At 40.1% G+C, this 22,757-nt stretch overlaps 1 protein-coding gene across 1 annotated transcript in view; it reads left to right on the forward strand.

Moving 5' to 3' along the window:
* Nucleotides 1–22,757, forward strand: part of SDK1 (sidekick cell adhesion molecule 1) — a 350,062-nt gene that overhangs the window by 203,005 nt on the left and 124,300 nt on the right. Inside the window, exons 6-12 of the mRNA XM_088527753.1 lie at nt 3,657–3,768; nt 4,751–4,941; nt 12,226–12,309; nt 18,269–18,463; nt 19,708–19,824; nt 20,088–20,255; nt 22,367–22,469. Of these exons, the coding sequence (XP_088383879.1) occupies nt 3,657–3,768; nt 4,751–4,941; nt 12,226–12,309; nt 18,269–18,463; nt 19,708–19,824; nt 20,088–20,255; nt 22,367–22,469 (970 nt within the window). The remainder of the gene's footprint in view (nt 1–3,656; nt 3,769–4,750; nt 4,942–12,225; nt 12,310–18,268; nt 18,464–19,707; nt 19,825–20,087; nt 20,256–22,366; nt 22,470–22,757) is intronic.

Here is a 22,757-nt window from a genome sequence, read left to right on the forward strand (position 1 = left end):
CAGTTCTGCTGAAATGTTCAATTTCTCCATTAGCTTGTGGGTAGCGTAGCAGTGCTCTTTTTGCACATTGTTGCATAGCCCTTTTTGGATACTTCCTGGGATTTCCTCCTTTGCTGAAGACAGGGCACTGAGAAGTAATTGCAGACTAAGGCTCAGGGAAGGGATGTCCAGCAGTCAGCATCACACTGCAGGCTCTACTCAGAATAAGTAAAAGAGGGTGATCTTGCCCAAATAATCATATTTGGGCAGTTCTTACTTCTGCTTAGGTTAATCTTGTTTGCATTAAGTGTCATCAGTGGGTTGAGATCCATAAGCAATTTAAATTCTCAGCCCCCAAAGTAAGATTTGTCATTTTTTGTCAAGTCTGGGCTCAAGCTCTTACTTCTTGAGATAAACACTTTCTCCCACCTTGTATTAAGGTAGGCTTGCACAGCCTCTCTCCGAGATGAATTTGAGCATCCATGAAGTAATGCTCTTAATATTCTGCACGGCAAACACGGATGTAGATAAACTTTGCATGCTATAATTTAAAACCTGAGAAAGAAGCTAAGGTTTATCCTTTCTGGGGGGAAAGCACCTTTTCCATCTTCAGTGATAGGACCTGAGTGAGATTTCATCTCTCTACTGCAAAAATTCAGCGCCTGAGTGGCTTTGACAAAGTTCTGTGATCTTTATAATCTATAAATTATGTTTAAAGCTCCCTGCACCTTATATGATAATATATGTAAAGAGATTAAAACACTGATAATGTGTTTGAAGAGATGATAGGGCAGTCTCTGTAATTATTGTATTTAAGTAATAGATTAAGAAATATACAGCTCATGAGTAGGAAAAAAATCAGTGCTAGGAGCCACTTGGGACAAGTTCATTCCAGGTCAGTCAGGGGGGAAAGTTCAGTGGGATCCAAAATCAGAGCTGCACAATCCTGTGCATCCTCTGGTGAGAAAAACCCACAGACCAGGCAGGAGTTGCCAGCCCACATCCTCTTTATCCCTGTCTCTTCCCATAATAGATCCTGGCTTTGTGCAGGATCACCAGGGGTTCTGCATACTCTTGAGGGACATTTATATTTAGAGGGATGGCAAGATTTCAATACTGTGAAACATCCATAGGGGATGTGGTGAGTAATGCAGAAAGGTGGCCTGAACGACTGGAGATGGAGGCCGTGACAAGCAAATAAAATTTTGAAAGGATATTATGGCCATATGAGCCCATTTTACTGCCATGACACGTTGAGATTTTTGCTCTAAAGCAGGACAACATTTGCTCCTCTGATATTTCTAGCAGCCCCAAAAGAAAGCTGCAAATTCTGTTCTGCAAAGGGATCTGTGGGAATGTCCTTGCTGAGGTTTACTTGGCAGGATTTGGTCCAGAGTGAATTATGGCAAGTGATTTCTTTGTGCTGCAAATGGAAACTTAAGCTGTTTTTGAATAGGAAATAAGAGTATGAATGCTGCCTGGGAACTGTTTAGATAATGCTCGGAAATTGTGTTGTTTTATATATATTCTTGTTATTTCTGCAGCTCACATTTCTAGCTGTAGGATGCAGAATCCAAGCGCTGAGCGATTGGATGAGCTCTCTGTACCACATCTGTATTAACTCACCCACTCAAAATCTTCATGAGAAGACTCTTAAAAGCAGCTCTGTTTTAGGGCTTGTACGAAATGGAAATGAGCGCTGCCTTTTGTTTCGGTGCCTGCTACAATTAGTAATAAAGTCCAAGAACCATTCTTAGGTTTTCCTGGTTGGAGGGAGAGCAAAGTGCACTTCTCCATCCCCTGCTTATCTGTTTACTGCACAAAGAGCCGTTTTCATCTGGCGAAGTCCTAGGGGTTGCAGCAAAGTTGGCCTCTATTCTTTGGTTGTTTTTCCGGGTGGTTGAGCCATTCTCCACGGGGCTGATAAGCAGAACAAGTGGTTTTCCTCTTCTACTGATGCAGATAACAAGTGATTATTGCCCGGTTTGCTCTATTTTGTCTTTTTTTTTTTTTTTTTTTGCCTTGTTTGTTGCTCTTTCCATATTTGCTGTTGGGAGCCTTGGCTGTGGGCAGAGGGGTGGTGATGACCTGCAGCTCAGAGGTCCTTCCTTCTCACCAGTAGCAAACACCTCATCTGCTTGGCCGTGTGTGCTAGTTTTTCATGAATTTTCTTCAATTACTGTCTTGGAAAACCCTGTTCTGGATATTTTTGGTAGAAGATTTGCTAGTCACACCTTTTCTGCCTTTTCCAAGAGTATTGTGGAGCAGAGGTTAAATCTGCTAATAAATAAATAAATAAATAAAGATTTTTTGAGGTCAGGCAGAAATTGGGTTTATATTATTGCAAACAAGAACTCTGTTTTTGTGCCGGGTCGACAGAGCATGTCTCCTGGAAGAAATATTAAAGAGCATTCGCAGCACTTCCTTAAACACTTCCTTAAATGCTTGGACTCAGTCGGGTGTGTAGGTGGTTTTCTTAAAACTTTAAAGTTCTGTTGCGTGCTTCTTTCCCTTAGTACATTATTCCCTCTCAGTAAAAAAGCTGTCATTTTGTTTTTTTCATTCTGTAATTCAGAAATTTGTTTTGCAAGACAGGTTTGTTTCCTTGGCTAACCTGGTAAAGTTTTAGAGCCCCTTGACTAGCCATTGGGCGAAATTGCCTGGCAAATAGCTTTCGGTGTGCTAGTTGCCAGGTAAACCAGGACCTGCCTTCCCATTTTCTATTCTGTAGGGAAATCCTGAGAGAGACCTCAGGGTTCATGCCTGGCCTTTGCCACTTGCTTACCCGCAGTGTGATGGAGTTAGCCTCCTTTGTGGAACATTTGATGAGGTGGCTCAATTTGCATCCATTTAGATTTATTTTCATGTCTGTTTCTGTTGTTCATTTATTGGATTCTCTATCTTTAGAAATTTTTATTACTCTCATATTCAAGTTAAAAAATAGCCAATTTTTCTTTCCCGAATGAATTGCTTGAAGCAAAGTACCCATGAACGCGTGGGTATTTTAATTCAGTTATTAAATGTATACAGCGATAATTTACAAGCAGCCTTTTAGCCATTCTTTAAGTGTCTGCTGACTGTTGCATAAGCTAAATTATTTACAGTATGATGCCTCACAAAAGAGAAGCAGATTTGGGTTATTTACTTTGCTGATAAGAGCAGGGGATTGAAGTTGCTGTGATATGCTGCTCTGTTAATTTCTTATTTGCTCCCTAGTGGGTCAGATCTTTTTAAAGAACTAACAGGAGCATTGGCAGGCGCCTTTGAAATGGTATGGAAGTGGTAAGATTAAACAAAACATGAAAAGGTCTTAAAAAATGTAAGTCAGCAAGTGTTTGATAAAAATAAAAGTGCTCCGCAATAGGAAACCTTTAGGATACTGGATTTATTTGCTCTCTGCTCGCGAATGGCCTCTGTTCTCCATCTGGGAGCAGTTCCTGTGAGTTATGTGCTTCGAATGGCACCAAGCCGGGGATGTGGAAACAGCGGGGTTGTGCAGCGTAATGAAAACCGCCACAAATGGCCTCGCCGCGGATCTCCCCATAACGAGGAGATTCAAAAACCTCAGCGAGGCTGCAGAGGGAGTTTTGCAGCCACGTAGCCTGACAAGCCCCCTTGCCCGGGCTGGTTGTTTGCAGATGTGCAGAGTCTTCACCAGGTTTCTTCTGCTTCCATAGGTGCCGGCGACCCGTCGGACGCGGCGGCTCCCGCCATCGTGGTCCCTCCTCAGAACACGAGCGTCGTGGCCGGCCGCGGCGACGTCACCCTGGAGTGCGTGGCCAGCGCCAGGTACCCGAACGCAGCAGCTGGGAGGAACCGCCTCTAACGCCCTGTCCTTTACAGAGAAGGACATCGGAATATCTTTTTAAAATTATTTTAATGATTGGAGCAGAGCGCAGCATGTGATTTGCTTGTCATTTGAAGGATCTCTTGAAAGTTTGTCCAACGTTACTGAATTCAACATACGGATTTTTCTGGCCAAGTTAGAACATAGATAGAACTGCTTTCCCCTCTCTTACTCTGTAAGGAAAAGTAGGGTAGTATGGTTCAATCAGCAAATTTTATCTTATGACAGATAATGATGTTAAGGGTTAATAAAGTTACAGCTGTATTGCCTATTGGCATGAAAGGTAACCCTGTCTAAGCTAACAGTCTGTGCTTCCTAGCAAATAAATTAGGAAGGTTCTCCGACTTTCTACTGCATGGAGCAATTAATTAGAGATGCAGTTAACATTGATTATTGATCAACTGTGTATAATGCACCATAACATAAATTTTGTAGCATTCCTACTACGTGCAGGGTTAAGTTTCCATCTAGTAGGAACAGCATTGAATTCTAGGGGAAGTGAGCAGCTGAGGTCTTCAGATAAGAAGTTCGACATTTACTTTCCCCTCTGAGGGCAGAGATTTTCTTGATATGGTTAATATTGTTTGGGTAATTGAGTTATAATGAAAGCACTTCCTGCACAGTTGATTCCCTCAGTAGCATTTACTCATTATGTCCTTTTGCTTAGAGAAATCAAATTATTAATCCTTAAGTTCTATTGCTGTATCAATTAGCTGTGCTTGCATAATGGCATTTGCGTGGTCTGTGGTCTTGATGTGTAGAAGTTTTATGTAGATTTACCTCTTAAATGTCTAATGACTGGGACATAGGAAGAGTAAGAGGAGTTTTATAATCTGCATATACCTGCAGCTAAGTTCATCTTCTACTGGATATTCTTTTATTGTTGTGTTTTTGTGTTTTTGTTTTGTGTTTTAACCTTGGAAGACCTGTTGAGAGATTAAGCATTACTTGGAAGAGAAATGGAATGAAAATAACCAGTGGAATTAGCAATTTTGGGAGACATCTCACTATCACCCATGCAACCTCTGCGGACGCTGGGATGTACGTCTGCGAAGCAAAACTGAGGGACAGCACAGAGGAACCAGCAAGGGCGAAAGCCTTCCTGTCCATAATGGGTAATTCTCAAGGCAGTGTTTTTTTTTTTTTTAGTTAAAACAGACTCTGGGTTTGGGTACAATAGGAAAAAAAAAGATATTTTATCGACCTTATGTTTGAACCTTTCATCGCTGAATGGAACAAAAGAGGTGAAAGGGGAGTTATCTTCCAAATTAATTCAGCTGTTCTTCTCCATGAATATCAATTCATCAAATAGATTTTTTTTGAACGCTGATATGATTCTGAATCCCCTGCGAAACTCTGCATTTAATCAAAAGTTGGGGAAACACAGTAGTAAAATCCTTATTGGGTGGTTTGCATCTTGTCTTCTCGCTGCATTAAATCTTGATTAACTCCCAGATTGCTCACATCTAGTTTTAATGTGTCAAGTGCCACCATTTCCAAATGAAGTCTTTTAGGAGCACTTTTGTGTGTTGTATTTTGCAAAAGCCAGCTGGGGAGCCAAGGACATTCCTGAGCAGGCAGGCAGGTGTCATTGCTGGAGCCACAAAAGGGAGAAGGAAATAAGATTAACATCAGTGCTACGTGCTGGACCCTTGACCACAAGGGAAGCTTTGGACTTAATATTTTTCAAGAGACATTTCAACCCATTTTCTTGGAGGGACTGTCCTGTTTCTGCCCTCTCTGCTATGCTAGAATTTAGCTGTATTAGGTTGTAATTTGAAAGTGGTAGTTACCATGCATGTGTCCTGAAAGAGCGACACAAATGAGCACGCTGGACACGATCTAAAGCTTGTAAGGGATTTTAGTTTAAGAGAGAATGATAAGCCAGCGAGGATTGTGTAAGTTTAGGTCTTAAGTCACAGAGGTAACCATGTAGGTGCCCTGGATAGATTATTTCTCTGGCAACGATGCAAGCTCTTAATGTTGATCAGAAGTCATTAACACGAACATCTGGAGTACTTTCCCAAGAGAATCCAGCACACGGTTGTTGAAGTTCCTTTAGCCTCTGAAAATACAGTTTTTAAGATTGCACTATGGCACCTATTCTATTAAAGCAATTTAAAGCAGTTCATGTTAAGTGAGGAAACAGCTCCTCTTTGTACAAAGCTCTGCTCCAGCTTCATGTGTAGCACTGTGTCTCTATTATATTTATTAGTTTGCTTCTGGTCTTTTCCTTTGTACTCTATTTCTTACAATTATTACGGCACTGCTTCCCTACCCTTTAAGGAGCAGAAACAGATTTCACTTATTTATGGTTTTGCCTTAAACTCTTCCTTACCATAAGATTTTATTGTAACTAGCTTAATTTTGGTGCTTTGCTGTCAGGTCCAGCCCAGTGCAATACTTAAGGCAGCCTCGTGGTTAATGTAAAAATGTTCTTAAATATAGCTACAATAAAAATGAGAAACAGTCACTGGGGGATCATACTAAAATAGCAAAGTTGCCTTTCTTTAGTCGCTTATCTACTCTTTCATTTGTAGATGTTTTATGTATTTCTTATCCAGTTTTAGGGGGTGTCAGGGGAAGAAGTTATGAAAAGGCCTGTAGATGGGAGTACACAGATGAAAGAAAGCAGAAACAAATTGTTTACCAATTACTTTTATTTCTTTCTGATGGAACAAGACACTTCAGGTGCTGGTGTTTACGCAATGTGTCAGTGAAGGCTGATACATTTCTTTATTTATGAGTTTCTTGAAGTGGAGAATGGATCTCTTGTTCTAAACAGGATGCTGAATCAAAGGATTTGCCGTTAATTCATGGTTTTATTCACATGTAGGATTTTAAAATGGATCAGGCTGTTGTTTAATTAGGAAAAGTTTCTGGAAGGTGTAGGTGAGATTCAAACTACGTTTCCACCTTCTGATGGAATAATTCTAAGGATTTTTCTAATTTTTTGAGGGGTGATATACCCCTCATAACCTATTGGAGCTGTATTTACAGAGATTCAAGTATACTTGTCCATTTGCATGTATATTTGCAGTGTGTGCATATTGGCAGTGTACCTTATCTGATAAGCGCTGCTTTGGGAGGGTAGGACAGCGTGGGCTTGGTAAGGGCTGACTAACAGAAGAAGGAATTTGTGTTAATAATCAGATTTGTTTTCAAAGTAATTGTAACAAACCAAATAAGAACCTCTGTAGTATAGTAGTAAGAGTTCTTGTGGACTGATAGGAAAACAATATTTTGCTATTAATAGGTAGAACAAGGGTAGTGCTAAAAAGATTTGTATTTAATTCAACTTAATTTTAAAGATATTTAATTCATAATAGCTTTTTTAAACAAATACCTCAGTTCTTGCTTTTCCCAGCTAAGTCACACAACTTGAGCCTGTGCTGAAAAGGTGACAAGTCTTAATGCTAGAAGTCAATGGAGCTTAGTACAAAGGTGTGTGTAATCAGCTTAAAATCCTATTTGTGACCTACACTAGTATTTCTGATATTACTTCTGGGTATTCCTGAGAGTGCATCACCTGTTTGGTAAATTAAGATCACTTGACACTTGAAAAATCTGAATATTTTACAGAATAGCATTGCATGAACAGGAAGAGAGCGCTCTGGCTTTTGGTTGCACTGCAGTTTTCTTCTGAATGTGGCAAAGAGCTTTGTGGCATCTTCATATTGTTTCAGCATAGATAAACTGAGGTGGTTCCAAACTCTGGCTTTATTACCTGAAGTTGTTATAAATTTTTAAAGGGTAGCGTGTACAGAGTGTGGGCAGAGTAACAGTTTAGGGAAGATTTGTAGCAGATTAAATAAGAGCACATTTGTTTTACCACTAACTGTGGTGAAAATTAAGTAATTTAGGAGAGTCTTTTCCTGAACAAACCAATTTAAAAATGGAGCTAATCTTAAATTCTTCTGTGCTGGTTTTGTGAGTTCCTGTAACAACAATTTGCAGTAGTCATTTTTAAAGTGATTGTTCTGTAGGAAATTAGGAATTTTAGGCACACGAGAGAATAAAGAACGAATCCATTGCAGTACATGAGAACTATAGTGCTCTTTAAAGTCTCTAAGTAAACCTGAACAAAATGAGGAAAAAAAGGAAAGACATAAAAAGAATGGTCTGATATAATGGAATATTGCACAGACCTGGGTGTTGAAGCCCTGTTGGCATATCCAAAAGAGTGAGATGGAGTCATATTATCGTTATCATATTATGGCATAAAGCAGAAGCACAGTAGAGGATTTCCCTTCTTTTTGGTGCTGTTTTGTGCCTGGAAGCATTGGTTAGTGTTAATAGATGTATTATTCTCATCTCAGTGTCTCCTAGCGAGCATTTTTACATCTCAGCTGGATATATTTCTTTCTGAAAATGGGGCATTAGATGAGCATTTTATAGGTCTGTGTCTCTGTCCTGATTTTCGTGAAGTACAAAGGATGTAGCTTCATGGGTTCAGGAGCACATCAGAAACATGAATAGCATTAGCGTGGAGGACCGAGCTGCCTAGAAGCTGAGATCCATAGGGCTATTCCTCCTTCACTCTACTTCTCCAAGAGTAAGGGTGGAGGTTCAGAAGGGCCTTCTTTGTGCATTGCCCGTGTTCATGAATTCCTGTTAAGTGTTTGTATTGCTGATTAAAAAAAAAAATTCAGCTGGTGCCAGCTCCCTCAATTCTTTGCCCTGAACTCTCTGTATTCAGGAGCCCTCATGGCTCTATCTGAGATGCTCAGAAACACAATACAGCCTGTCTTGGAAACTTAGGAAGGACTTTTTCCATTATGATTACATGTTACCTGAAATTCATGGGCCAACTCCTTAATAATATCTTTTGTCCATGGCATGCACTGGTGGTTGCCCCTTCCTTCAGTTCTGCAGCAGCAGCTGCATGTCCTGGCCTGGTGCAGGAGCTTGGAGTGCAGGTCGCAGCAGGGGAGGTCAGTCATACCTACCATGTTGTTCCCAGGTGCAGTAAATCACATCTGTTTTTTGAAAGCAGCTGTTCCCAAGCAAGAAGGATTTTTCCCCGTGATTCAGAACATGCAAAGCTCAAAAACAAGAGACTGAGAGAAGCTTTTCATCTATTTCTGTTTTAACCTGATACTCATGCAAAGAAAAACCCTGCTTGAAGGAGTCTGGTGTGCTTGGGTGCATGCACCATGTATGCTCTCCCAGCACAGTCTGATCTTCTGTCTGGAGTTACAGACTTTGTACCTACACAGGGCTCTCAAGTTTTCTGTTCCACCTTCTTTACAGGATTTTCACCAAATAGCTTGTGCTAATGTCAGAGGAAGGCTTCCATGTTGAGGGCTCAGTTTTTCCTCTTAAATATGCAGGCCTGAATTTGAGTGATGCAAGAATTCCAGCCTTGGGGCCCCTGGGGCTTTCTCTGTTTTCTCTTGACTTTCATGTACGTATCTAGGATTAGGTCACACATCTCCAATGCAGCTTGAAGGGGGTGTAATGGATGCTGACTGCTCTCTTTTGAATGTTAAAATCAGTGACCATGTAACTCTGTGTGGCTGAAGTTAGAATGGTATCAAATTTTGCAGGCTCTCAAGGGCTTTGCAGAGAGGCAGTTTCAGCAATGTTGTCTGTAGTGCAACATCCCCCCAAACCCTCAACATCTATAAAAAGCAAGCATTTGTATTCAAATACTCTTTTTCCCTTTTGCTTGTTCTTGACCTTTTAGTTGAGATCAAACACCAAGACGATAGCTGAACAAGATAGTATCTGTTTCCTTCAGTCTAATATGAGATATGACCCCTCTCATCGCACAGCACACTCCACTGCCGGCGGGGTGAGCTTGGTGTAATAGGTCTCTTCCTCTTCTAAACGATGCAATTCTCTGATTTAAATCAAATGTTTGACCTGCCACCAGGAGACGCCTGTCATTCCTTGAAATAGCTGTGTCGAGGGGCTTGTGTCTGGCGTGTTAGGTAGCTTGGGAGACGTTGTAATTTCCCCACACATTTTAAATTTCAGCACATGATTACTGCCTACAACAATAAATGTTCATATTCACGCTACGTGATCCAAACGAAGCCTTATAAATATGCAGTAGATTCATAGATACAGAAAGCCAGCATGTCCCTTCAGAATGTCGTCTGACCCCTATCAATGGTGCTGTCTTCTATGGCCTCTTCCCGATAGATATTTGCCAGGAACGGTACAACACCCAAATCCAGGGCCTGGGAGTTCCACACTTGCAACAGGCCTCTAGGCCTTTAGGTACACCCCTCGTATGCAGATCATATCCCTGACTGCTCTTAGAAGTGGGGAGCATAGATTTCTGTTGTCTAGGACTGTAACTGGAACCGTTTCTGCTCAATCTTTTCAGTGATGAGACAGAACTTGCTGGCAGGAGAGACATCCATAGCTAGAAGTGCAAGGTTAGGAGGCCTGGGTGTCGGGCACGTGCCTGGATGCTCTTTTGCTTCTATACTGCTTTGGTCACCTTTCCCCTCACTGTCATATAAACTGAAACAGAACAAAAAGTTCAAAATTTATTTTAAGAGAGGGAGTATAGATGAACACGTAGATAGGTAAGGACATTTGGCTAAAAACCTGAAAACCAGAAAGATAAAATTCTGGGAACTGGAGCTCAAGGAAAGCATCAAGATGAAGCTTGGAGGAGGGCACGAAAAGGCAAGTGTACAGTACCTGGACATGGACTTAGATGGATTGCAGATGGCTCAGCAATTTAGCCGATCAAACATGTCAAACACTGTGTTCCATCAGTGAATTTCAATTAAATGTTCAGCTTTTCAATTTGTTGTTTAGATTAATGCATGAGATCATATGCAATAAATCACCCCTTATTATATATGTTTATTAATAGCTTTATATTTAGGCAGTGAGGATCAATAATGTTAACACGTGTATATTATTAGAATATAATAAATCACATAGCTTGTTTTATTGGTTTTCCTGGGTAAATGCATATTCCAGACTATTTTGCAACCTCACCTCCTCCTGTGCGCAGGATTTTGAAGACCGATATTGATTGACTCTATTTGGAGTGAATGCAGAATTGTAATATCCACCATAACCCAAATGGGACCCCGGTTCTGTGCACTCAAGCAAGTATTTTATTGTAGTTAGCGGGAAGGCATGCTGTGATCCGTGGTCCTGGCACATCATATAATCACTCTGTGAAATGCTGATAGCAACACTCGCTGTACTGCAGGTCATAGCAGGAGAAATAACAGGATATTTGCAGGATAAATTGATGTGATTTTGTTTTCACTTGTGGAAATAAGTTATGCCCTATCAAAAATACAAACAGCACATGTGGCTTTCACGTATGATTGGTGAAAAGCTTTGAGGAAACGATCAGCTTACATGACTTAGGCTCTTGCTTGTAGCTTGCTGTAATTTTCTGTGTGTGTGTGTGTGTTTTTTTTTTCCCCAACTACTGAATCCCTTAAGATGAAAGTGCAAGCAACTTGTTCTTACAAGCCATTTACATTGCCTCATCTGTATTTTTTTTAAATTTCACGATCAGTTTGCCTAGGCTACGATAGAACTGTAGTTACAGTCAAATAGAATGCTTCTAAAAACACTACTTGGATAATAATTGCATTGAACAGACTATGACAGTTTTTAGTTACCATGATAATTACTGCAACTTTAATGCCTGTGGGATTTTGACATGATGCTCTTCAATTTTATGCTGCATAGAAGAAAGAGTTACATGACAGCATGCTCTACAGTTTCTGGAATCTTGTCTTTGTTTAATTAAACGTCTAATATCTTTTCTTTAGTCCTAATGATAAAGTGTAGGTTTTTGTGGTTATTACTTCAATTAAACTTCAATTAAAGCATTAAATCTGTTTGCTCTCAAGAAATAAAACTGTTGAGGGGAGTTTTTTTTTAATTATACCACACTTATCCTTTGATATAGGTTCTCTGACATGTTATGGCACTTTATTTGACATGCTTCATGCCTTCATGAGGTGGTGTTTAGTTTAGATACTGAAGCGAACTATCCTATAAAATCCTGTGTTGTAAATATAAACCTTTATAAACCTCTCGGGAAAGCTCTTCTGAACTGAGAATTAAAACATTCCATGATTCAAACCTATAAAATGAAAAGTAGCCCCCTACTCTGGTATTAATTTGCAGTGCAAAATCCTAAATCTAACCTGACGTTGACTTGACTCTCTTTGAAACTCATATTCATCATAGCAAATATTTTTTGCTTTTTTATGCTGCTTTTATTACCAAAACAAACAAAAAAAAGCCCCCAAAGGGAAACAAACTACTCTGCTGGTAATACACTGTATTAAATTCAATGCTTGTGGAAAGATTATGTGAAATTCTTTAAATCAGCATCTATTTTAATTTCACTGTGCTTTTTAAAATTTGTTTTCTTTTGTTTGTCTCCCCCATTCTTAAAGAACCGCCGTATTTTACTGCTGAGCCCGAGCGTCGGATTTTGGCCGAAGCGGAGAAGGACGTGGACATCGTGTGCCAAGCGATGGGTGAGTGTGCGCAGGTACTCGAGCTTGTGCGAGCGGGGGTGTATGGTCCATTCTGAAGAAAGCATCTCATCAGCTCCTAATGTTTTGAAGCCTGTAGGTAATTACCAGCTATCACTGGCCTTGTGATTATAAGGTAGAAATTCCTTCTGCCAGAGGTGTATGTCCTCTGCCTTTGGGAAGCAGACAGGGCTTTTACCTTACTTTAGATGTGATGTGTGCAACGCAGGCATGTTCATGGTTGCCTGGTGGGCAGGACATCTCCTGCATCCTGCATCCTCTCCTGCTCAGAGCTCCTCTCTGAGCTCAACTGCATAGCTCCTGTTGCTTGACAAGAATTAGTGTTTGCAGGCAGTAAATGAGCTGAGGCAAAAATAAGGTTTGGGAACCTATCATTTGCAATACAGTCAATAATTCAGTAATCTTCCTAGTTTCTAAAAATTATGGAGTTTTTGCATTGAGTAGAATGTCAGCAGCAGTAATATTTAAGTGTAGTTAGAGTGTTGCCAAAGGACAGTTTTAGGCCTTTTTTTAATTGGTGGGTGTTTTAATAATATAAATGCCTTCAAATGTTTGTAGTTCCACCTAAAATAAAATGCTTTTTAAGTTTTAGTTCTACAGAGATAGAAGAACATCCTATTTTAGCACTCTAAAAATAGAAGGCATCATAATCTTGTGATTAAAGCAGGTAAATAAAAGTTAACAAAGGTTCATATTAAGTTTGACTCAGTGGAATTTTGTGTCACTTTAGCAAGCTTAGTGCATTGTTTTTACTGAGGCTCAGATTAACAGGCAGTTCTTCAGATCAGAGCCAATTTAAATATTCTTTATTGCACGATTTTATTATTTCCATTGCGATTTAAGCATGTTTTGTGCTTTCCATTTAGGAAAGGGTCAACACTGATTTTCTAGAGGGAGGATTTACACATCCGTTAATGCAGTGAGCAAGCATGCGTATAAGGGTGCTCTTGTTGATTTGGGGTTTCCAAAGCCTTAGAGGTGTCTTACCAAAGACTCCTACAGGAACTAATCCATCCAGTTATGAGACACCTGGTCTCATCGTGAGCTAATGGCTTTTTAAAGAGAGCCAATACCCAGATCTTAAAGTGGGGACCTGCTCTTGATGGAGCTCCTCAGGGACTGGAATCTGTGCTGTGCACCATACGCATAAATGCCTGGGAAAAGAAGGTGGACATTAAGATGATAAGATTTGCTGATTATATAGAAAATATTCAAAGCAATCAAAAATTAAAATTGACTGCAGAAGAGTCACAGGAGGTTCTAGTGATTCAAAGTGAGTGGGCAATAAACTTGCAGATGAAATTAGTGGCGGGGATGAAATTAGCTATTACTATTCAGAAAAGGTATGTCTTCTGGAAACATCCTCTCAGTGCCAACCAGCAGTTCAAAATGTTAAGTACAGGGAAGAACAGAATAGGAAAAGATCAGCAAATGTCACTGCAACACGGTGTGAAGCTACAGCACACCCTCGTCTCAAGACTTTGCACGGTTCTCATTGCTCCTTTGGAGAAAGGGGTATAGAAAAAAGAGAAACAGTGCAGAAAAGTAGGAATGAGATAACTGGGGGTCTGGCATGACTTCTGGATAATGCGACTTTAAATAGATTGGAAGTTCTCATGCAAGAGATCAATGAAGATGGTTACTGTATGAAAAAGTGATTAGGAAAATGTAATTCTCTCGTATTTACTACAAGAGTTGAAGAGGCACCCGCTTATTTTCTCAGGTAGAAGATGTACCAAATCAGAAGACAGTTTTGCAAAGAATATATAAGCTGCGGAGTTTGTTTTTACAGACAATAGTTAAGATAAGAAATACAAATAGTTTAGAAAAACAAAATTACATGTGTTTGTGGAAGAAAAACCTAGTAAGGACTATTAAACACAGTTGTGTGTGTGCTGCCTGTGGCTTGGGAGGTAGCTCAAGCACAGATTACTGGAGCTGAAAAGATGGAAATAGCATTCTGCCCTTGTTTTGTTCTTGCATTTGGTGACTGAGCATCCAAGAGGAGCCAATTTCAAAGGAACGATGTATGACTGGATAGACGTTTGTTCTGGCCATGTACTGCTGTCTTTATGTTTCGGCATGTGTCGTGTTGAACATGCTGGCATTTTTCTATTGGAGAAGTTTTGTCAAGTAGCAGAGCTAAACCTCTGGATCATTAGGGAAATTGAATTAAAAAAGCTTTCTCAGTTGTAATTCAAAAATGTTCCAGCTGTAAGCAAGGTGTGATCAGTCTCTCACCTCTCTTACTATCACTCTGCGGACAGTATCTGCTCTCTCAAATATTTTTCATCTGTTACCAAAAAAAAAAAAAAAAAAAAAACACCTTGAGAGATCAGGGAGATAAGAGGGTGATTTCTAACTCCTGATTCTATTCTGACTCGTCCTTTGAGCAGTTTAGCTCCCAAGGGGCTTAGTAGCACACTAATAGGCATTCTCAGTAGATGAGGTTTTATTTTGAGGTATGGGAACTCTTATTAGAGCCAAATAACTTGTTTCTGCTCAACTCCTTCAGTGCACCTCTGATCTGTTGTTGACTGTGGTATGGCAGCATGGAAACTTGGCTGCACATGGGTTATGTTGCAGGCTATCTATGTCCCAGGCTTATAAGGGGCAGGTACTAGCTCTATACATTACCTAAATATAGGGCCTTTTTAATCCATTATTATACAAATCTGCACTCAAAAAAGAATAAGTGAAGGCTCCTAATTCCAAGCTAGGAGCTGGAATAATAGCACTAGGGGAAGGCAAAGCTGCCCTGCAACTTCACAGCAAATAGCAAAGCAGATTGCATTTCCCCCAGTCTCACAGAGCTCCGTGCACAAAGTCCATTTGCTCAGGCTTTGTGCACTTTGCGTGTGTGAGACACAGATTAATTTCACAGTCTAAGCAGAGATTAACTGTAAATAAAATTGCAGCTTGCACAGACTAGCTTTTTACTTCCCTGTAATGGTGTTTCAGTGTATCAGACTGCACTGTAGCCATGCTCTGCTGTATATCTTTCAGCAGTTGCTGATGCTGCCTGCATTTTCAATGGGTTTCCTTTAAATGCTTTTTCTTGTTTGCTTATAGAAAGTTTAGGGCTGCAGGCAGTGGTGGTGGTGTCTGGGGAGCACAGTTAATTGGACTTTAGTTCTACCTGTTTAGACAAGTACAAGGAAGGATGCTTTGGGGACTCCCCAGTAGCCCACTGGGAGCTAGCGAAGACTATAAAAAAACAACAAAAATGACACTGTGAATATTTAGAGTCTTTTATCCAGGTTCTTAAATAAGTTAAAATTGGCAAAGAATCAAGCATCTGTTTCACAGATGGGGAAACTGAGCCTCAGACTGCATAAATTATTTGCCCAAGGTTACAGGGAAAGTGGTAGAGCCAGAAGCGAAGTCTTGCTTTCCTGGCTTCCAGGCTCCTCTGCAGCACTAGACTAATTTGTCAGCCTCTCTTTGAAAAATGAATAGCATTGTATACATGCTGAGAACTAAGCTGATTTTATTTATTATTGCTAGCCTTTTAGGCCACTCTGCAATCCCTCAAACGATAAGGTAGGAGCAAACACTGCTTGGAAAGATGCAGTCCAGCAGGTCTTTAAAGTCTTTTCATTTTTCCGCCAGAAGGGTTTGGAGAGAAGGAGAAGGAAAATTCCTAGGGGAGAGAGGGAGTAAGAGAGGAGTAGAAGAGAAGAATCTAGATTTAACTATTTTTATAGCTAAAGTGGTAGCAAAATGAAAACAGAAAATTTGTCCAACTTTGAAGACAAATCTCTCTGGGAAGATCACTAAAGCCCAAATGAGTGCTACTGACAGGCTCCAGAATGCTTAGATAAGATCCTGTTATTCAGACTCATAACGCTGAGTAGAGAAAGATATCTGTAACCAAAAAGCTGAGAAAAATAGAGATGGTAATATTCAGTTTGTCAGCGGCGTTGGCGATAGCAAGGCGCATCTCACAGTGATTATAGGATTAGGGGGTTTGCTAATACTGTTAGCAGAATGGGATTTTTGGAATGACACCAATGTTAAAGGTTTGAAGTATTGAACCTGGGATTTCATTATTTCCAAGGTGCCCATCAAAGCCTAATGTGTGGGAAAATGGAGTTGCTATTATTTAAACTTGAAATCATTTCCAGGCTCCTGTGCATCGAGAGAACTATTCCATTTTGCATCATCTGTTTCTTCATTACTCAATGATAATTTGTATTTGCCCAGGAGGATTTTCAAGAGATGAATAACACTCTCACCGAGAACTGTGAACATTGAAATCTACTCTAATTCTGTATATGGGCTGTTGTATAAAATTTAAATTACGTGCAATGCAAGCTACTGCACCACGTCTGTTCTGTCAGATAACGCACTTTACATAGTGCGTTTCTTCCTGAGATGATTACCTCCTAGATGAGGAGTACATTTTATTTTATCAACAGAACAAAAGCATCAGAGGTGATTGTAGTAAATGATACGTGTTTATAAAAATAACAGCAAGAGTTGAATGTTGTTTTTGAGACATTCTTTATATTGTTTGTACACTCTTTCTAGGAGCTAATACAGCTTTTTTTCTGTGTACAGAGAACAAGTAAATGGGAAGGAGAGAGGAGTTGGACGTGTAATGTAATAGTATTTAATTTGGGGACTTTTAAAATAATAATGACGATAATATGGCATTCTGTAATGCTTTCCCTCTGAGGACCTGAAGGCATTACGGGCAGTAGAGCAAAGCTCATTCCCTGCCCGTGATCAGTTCATCACTTGTGTCCTGTTCTCAATGCTTCAGGGGTAGAGCGCTCCTCCCTAGCTGGGCAAAGCTTTGCTCACTGGTAAATTAAACTCCACAGTTTCAAATGATACAAGGACTTGTTCTTCTCACTTCGTTACAAAGGAATGTGAAGCAAAAGGGTTTAAAATGATATAAGATATATGTTAAATATCTACTGATTATGCAAATACCGTGTTTTGGTCAGCTTGATACCCTTCTGATCCTGTGGTCATCCAGTCATACAGTGGAGTATCTGCTTCTGCGCAGAGCTCCCAGCGTTTCAGCAGGGAGAGGTTGGGATTTCCAGGCTGTAAAGACAAAATTGTGTCTGAAACAGAATGAGATAGGAACATCTGTGTGTGACTCTTCTACAGCTCTAATAACTCCCCAAGAAATGGGAATCCTACACTAATTGTAAATACTAAATGTAAAGCCACTTTATCCTAGCTAACTGGGATATGATTGCAGCAGAACTGAAATAACTGTCAGTATTTGTACAACGAGTGCATGAAGGAAAACAGGAATAAATGTAACAATAAGTTGTGTTCAGAATAGGTATAATCATTTTGTTTCTGTTAATGTCTGCATTTTTCAAAAACAAATTAGGCTTGAGAATGAATAGAAATAATAATTTAAAACTATCTCATCGTTTGCAACATGCTGCTTGCACATCAGTTAAAATTAAACCACCACATTAGGGCTCAAATATGATTGTATGACCACCGCCACTTTTTGTTTTTTATTTTTTATGTGTAACTTACCACTTTCTTTTTATATCTTGGGTATCATAGCAGAGAAGAATCTTATTTGGGATGGAATAGTCTTACAGACTTGCAGTATTACCACATTGCTGCTGCTTAAGTAACATGATTCTGGCTTTCAATATGAAATTGCTCTAAATCTTATTTTGTGGTAGCATGAAATATGATTGGGTGAACAAAGTAATTTGATAACATGTTTTCTCAACATTTCCCCTTTCACTGCTGGTTTTATTCCCACATGTTCTCCAGTATATTATTGCCATTGATAATGTAAGTAGCAGCCTCCATTTATCAAAAGCAGCTTGTAGAACTATAAGTAATGGATGTAGAAGGATGGGCACCAGTGATATGACCATAATAGTGCTATGTATTTCAACACCACAAAATGCATAGTACGAAGACTAACAATAATTTTTTTTCTGCTATATAGGTGTCCCTGTTCCCACCCTGGTCTGGTATAAGGACTCCGTTCCTCTTGGCAAGCTGCAAAACCCTCGCTACAAAGTACTGCTGAGCGGCGGCCTGCGGATCCACGGGCTGCAGCCTGAGGACTCGGGGATTTACCAGTGTTTTGCGAGTAATAAAGCTGGGGAGATGCAGGCATACACCTACCTGGACGTAACTAGTGAGTAAGGAGCTACAACAGGGAGTCATGAGTTGCAGTGTCACTTCTGCTTGTTATATAAAATGACAGGGACCCAAATCATTTAGATTTCTGCACTGCTGTATGCTTATATCATTCAATTCACATTCACTGAACCTTGATTTTCATAAAGTGTAGGTGTTCTAGCTGTCACCTACTCAAAAATTCCCTGTGTGGCCTGAACACAGTGTACTGAAGCCTATAGAAAATATTTCTGTGGTATTAGTGCCACATGTGGGATGAGATCTCCTAATTCATTCTATTAAAGGAGAAATATAGTTAATTGTAAAATAATTTTCTCCACTCTTTATACTTGAATAGTTTAGTTCCACTCTGATGTAATTATCCTCTGAATGTGTGTTACTGCTTCATGATTGTGCATTGTGCCATTTTGTCTCTATTTTGTCAACATTTTGTAAGGGAAACAAAATTCAAGATAACTTTTTTTTTTTTTTTAACCAATAACTCTGATGAAATACTTTGGCTAATAAAGTACGCTCTTCAGTATGGAAGAATCCAAATGCTAATATTATGTTTTAAAAACAATTATAAACAGGTATATCTGGAACACTTTAACTCCTCGAGAGCATAGATGATGTTGGCCATGATGTTTCATCTTGAGCAAGCTAATATTTAACCCAAGGGCAATTTGAAAATATTGACCACAATACCTATTGACCTTAGGAAACACAACAGTCCCAGTTCAATATATATGTAGGAAACTTCAGCAAAAAATGTAATAAAATGCAACTGGGGGAAAATAAGAAAGAATGAAACTTGGAAAATGTCTTGGATGAGAATCAGAATCTGAATTTTTTTGGCTGACATTTAAGTTTGAAAGTTAATGCCTTTCTCAAGTTGCTTTTCATCTTAAAGAACTCAGGGTTATGAAGATGAAAGAAAATAGTTTTGTTTATCTGGATTCCTCAACTTTCCCCCAAACGCTCATTTTGCACTTTATCCTTCTTTATCTGTGAGCCACTCATTTTTACATGTGCAAGCACTGATAGATTTTTATTTTCCATATAGGTAATAAACGGAGTTAGGTAATTCCTGAGAGATGAATAATGAAAGGTTACAGTGACTGCTGAAAGGTTTTCATATGTTATTGCCATGTCCTTCTCCAGGATCAACTCTATAAAAGTAGATGTAAAATAGTCCTTGATAATACCTAAGAGATGTTTCTGCTAACAGATCCATTGACTTTTTGAAATTTTTGATTCTAGACATTAAACCAGCATTTATTCGGCCTCCAGTGGATACTACTGTTACCGAGGGCATGACTGCAGTGCTAACCTGTGAAGTTTCAGGGGCTCCAAAACCTGCTATCTCATGGAAGAAAGGTAACCAGCTTCATGCCGGTGTGGAGAAACTGTGATCTGTGTTTTCTGGCCCACTCCTACTCTGGAAAATCTGTAGATCTGTTTAACACGTATTTCTTGACTTCTTTGGTTCCCTGAACAGAGGGATTGTTTTGTCATTTGCAACTGTGCGAACTATCCGAGTAGTCTGGCTGCTTTGTAATAGCATCTTGGAAGAACTAGAATTGCAGTGTTTCATCGTCTCAGTCTAAGTGGCTACAGTTGTTCTGCTTTTTTCCTTTCAGGGAATCAGATCTTAGCCAGTGGTTCAGTACAGATCCCTCGCTTCATTCTTCTGGAATCTGGAGGGCTCCAGATAACACCCGTTTTCCTTCAGGACGCCGGCAATTACACCTGCTATGCAGTGAACTCCGAAGGAGCTCTGAATGCCTTTGTGATGCTGACCGTGTGGAGTAAGAATAATGCTTTGCTTAATAATCAAGTATTAATCATTTTTTTGGTGTATGCTCAGGAAATTTTCATAAGTAATTATGCTTTTCTAGTTAATAGAGATACTGGTGTAATTTAATAAGAATAACGTATCTATTTTAGGAAATCTGTCAGAATTGGTTTTAGCTTGTAATGTTACACATGTAGACTTTTTTTGTTTGTTTTGTTTTGTGAAAGGAACTGTATTTAAATAAATCAGGGCATCCAATCACAATTACAATTTCACTCAGCTTTTACCTGGGTGAGACTTCAGTGGCCCGCAGGGATGCGCTGAACATCGGCGCTCTTGCAGGCTCGGCTGTTTGCAGCCACTCCAGGAGTCTGCAGGCAGCCTGGAGCTGCCCATGCTGTTGCTAAGGCTGTGGTCCTACCTACTGCAAATACAATTTCCCTCAAACCTCTGAGTTTTCTTGTGGCCCTGGACATCGTTGGAAGCCACAAGAAAGTACAGCAGACTTCAGCCACTCTCTCATGCTGCAGATTGCCAGGGCACAGGGCAGCCCATGAAATGATTTTGCTCTTCACCGTTTGCCCTTCATCTCTACTTGTTTTTTCCCTGCCAGTGCAGAGAGTCTGATCTATTCGTTTCACTCATGTTACTCCTAAGTGACACTGCCATATGGGAGAGGTAAAATACAAGGTCTGTATGACTAATCCAAAGCCAAAGTGTTAAAGTGTAACAGCTTTTTGCTACTAACAGTAGGAAATAACAGTCCTTGAACTGAGACTGAAAATAATTAAAAATAATGGAGACAATAACGTTAATAAATACAAAAGTGTAGAGGTCCTATCTCTTATTCTCTGCTTGGCATATGGCCCTGAGACTGATATGATCCTGGTTTATGCTGCATTTTTGACATTTATTTATCCCAAAATAGTCCAAGTTGCATCAGCAATGTTTTGCCTTTTGAACTTCAGAATACCTGAAACAATATTGGTAGTAAAAGTGATAAACATGTGTCATATGGCCATTATATTTATGTCATATTGAGAAAACAAAGGTGCTCTGTGTATCAGGATGTTGCAAACTGTCCACTATCCAGATGTGCAAAGGGATTCACATTATTAATTCTCAAAGGAAGAGTGGTAATGTCTTTTAAGATAGCTCCTCTTCATTGTATGGCCTGAAGGGCTGTGAGGAAGGGAACGTAACCTAATAATCCTTGTTTAGCACCATTATGAAGCGAGAAGGCGCACACAAGTACATCTGGAATAATGCTAAAAATTAAGCACTGTTAGATGCAGCCTTTGTATGCCTTTGAGTTCTTTGATTTCTTCTTGTGTGTGTATGAGATATCTCTGTAGCTCCTGGTTATCTCAGTAGGGATTTGGGACTGATTAACATTAGCCACCTATCTTCTGTGCTTGTCCTAGTTGTCTAGCTGCTTCAACTGATGCTATCTGCTGCCACTCCAGAGTGCTGAGCATAATAGAGATCTTTCACTCTGGATCTGGTTGCTGTAGTTACAGGCAATTATTGTGTTCTGGGTCTCCAGGAGGTGCTTGAATAAAGATGTTTTGCAACATTCGAGTAAACAGCATGTCTTTCCTATATGGAAAATTCATGCTCCCAGCAACTCCTCCTCCTTTGTCCTCTTTCATAGCTGTGACGAGATTCTAGGGTGCCATTTAGCTTTTTCTTTCTTCTGAGCATTTTCGGGAATATTCTTCGCTTGCCCAGGTTTTGTTTGTTTGTTTTTGTTTCCTCGACTCAAAACAGTATGACTCCTTTCCTGGCTAAATGTATGTTTTTGTGCGTTTGCCTGCCATTATAAACATACACACAGCTTTATGGCTTCGAGGAGTTGCCAGAGGCCCTTAGTGCAGCAAAAACACCCGCTCTCCTCGTGTCCACGCTGCTGCCAGCCTGGGCCCGGGACCCCACTGTCCTGTCCGTGTCGTGTGTCTTCCCAGCACGATGCTGTGCGAGGCAGGGGGATTTTTACAACGCAAAGGGCTTGAGAGAGGTGACCCGCTTGCTTTGAATGGCAAACACTGGGTCGCCTGCTCGTGTAGGGAGTAGCCGAGCCAAAACGCTGCCATTTCACCTGAATGCAGCGCGTGTGCCTTTCAGATCGGACTGTCATCGTTCACCCTCCCGAGGACAGCACGGTGATCAAAGGAACCACCGCCGCGCTGCGCTGCGAGGCGACTCACGATCCTAGAATTTCAATCAGGTTGGTGGTGTCACTTCTTGTTTGGGTGGTTTATCTGAGCTTAATTTCATAAGCTCTGTGAATAGCATTAGGCTGAAAAGTTTCAGGACCCCAGGTTTTTAACACCAGACCCCTGATACTTGCATTATAAGGTTGTACACTGTGTCATTAATCACATAAATCCCATCTTCCATTTCAGCCTTATGTATTATTTACAATGAGCTATGTTCCACTTCATGACTTCAATACAGCCTTCCATGATTTTACTGTCAAGGTTAATACACTATCAATAAAACCAACTTGTCAGAA

The sequence above is a fragment of the Tinamus guttatus genome, unplaced genomic scaffold (assembly GCF_059628265.1).
Source record: "Tinamus guttatus ecotype Peru unplaced genomic scaffold, ASM5962826v1 Tinamus_guttatus_pri_ptg000291l, whole genome shotgun sequence".
Classification (NCBI taxonomy): domain Eukaryota; kingdom Metazoa; phylum Chordata; class Aves; order Tinamiformes; family Tinamidae; genus Tinamus; species Tinamus guttatus.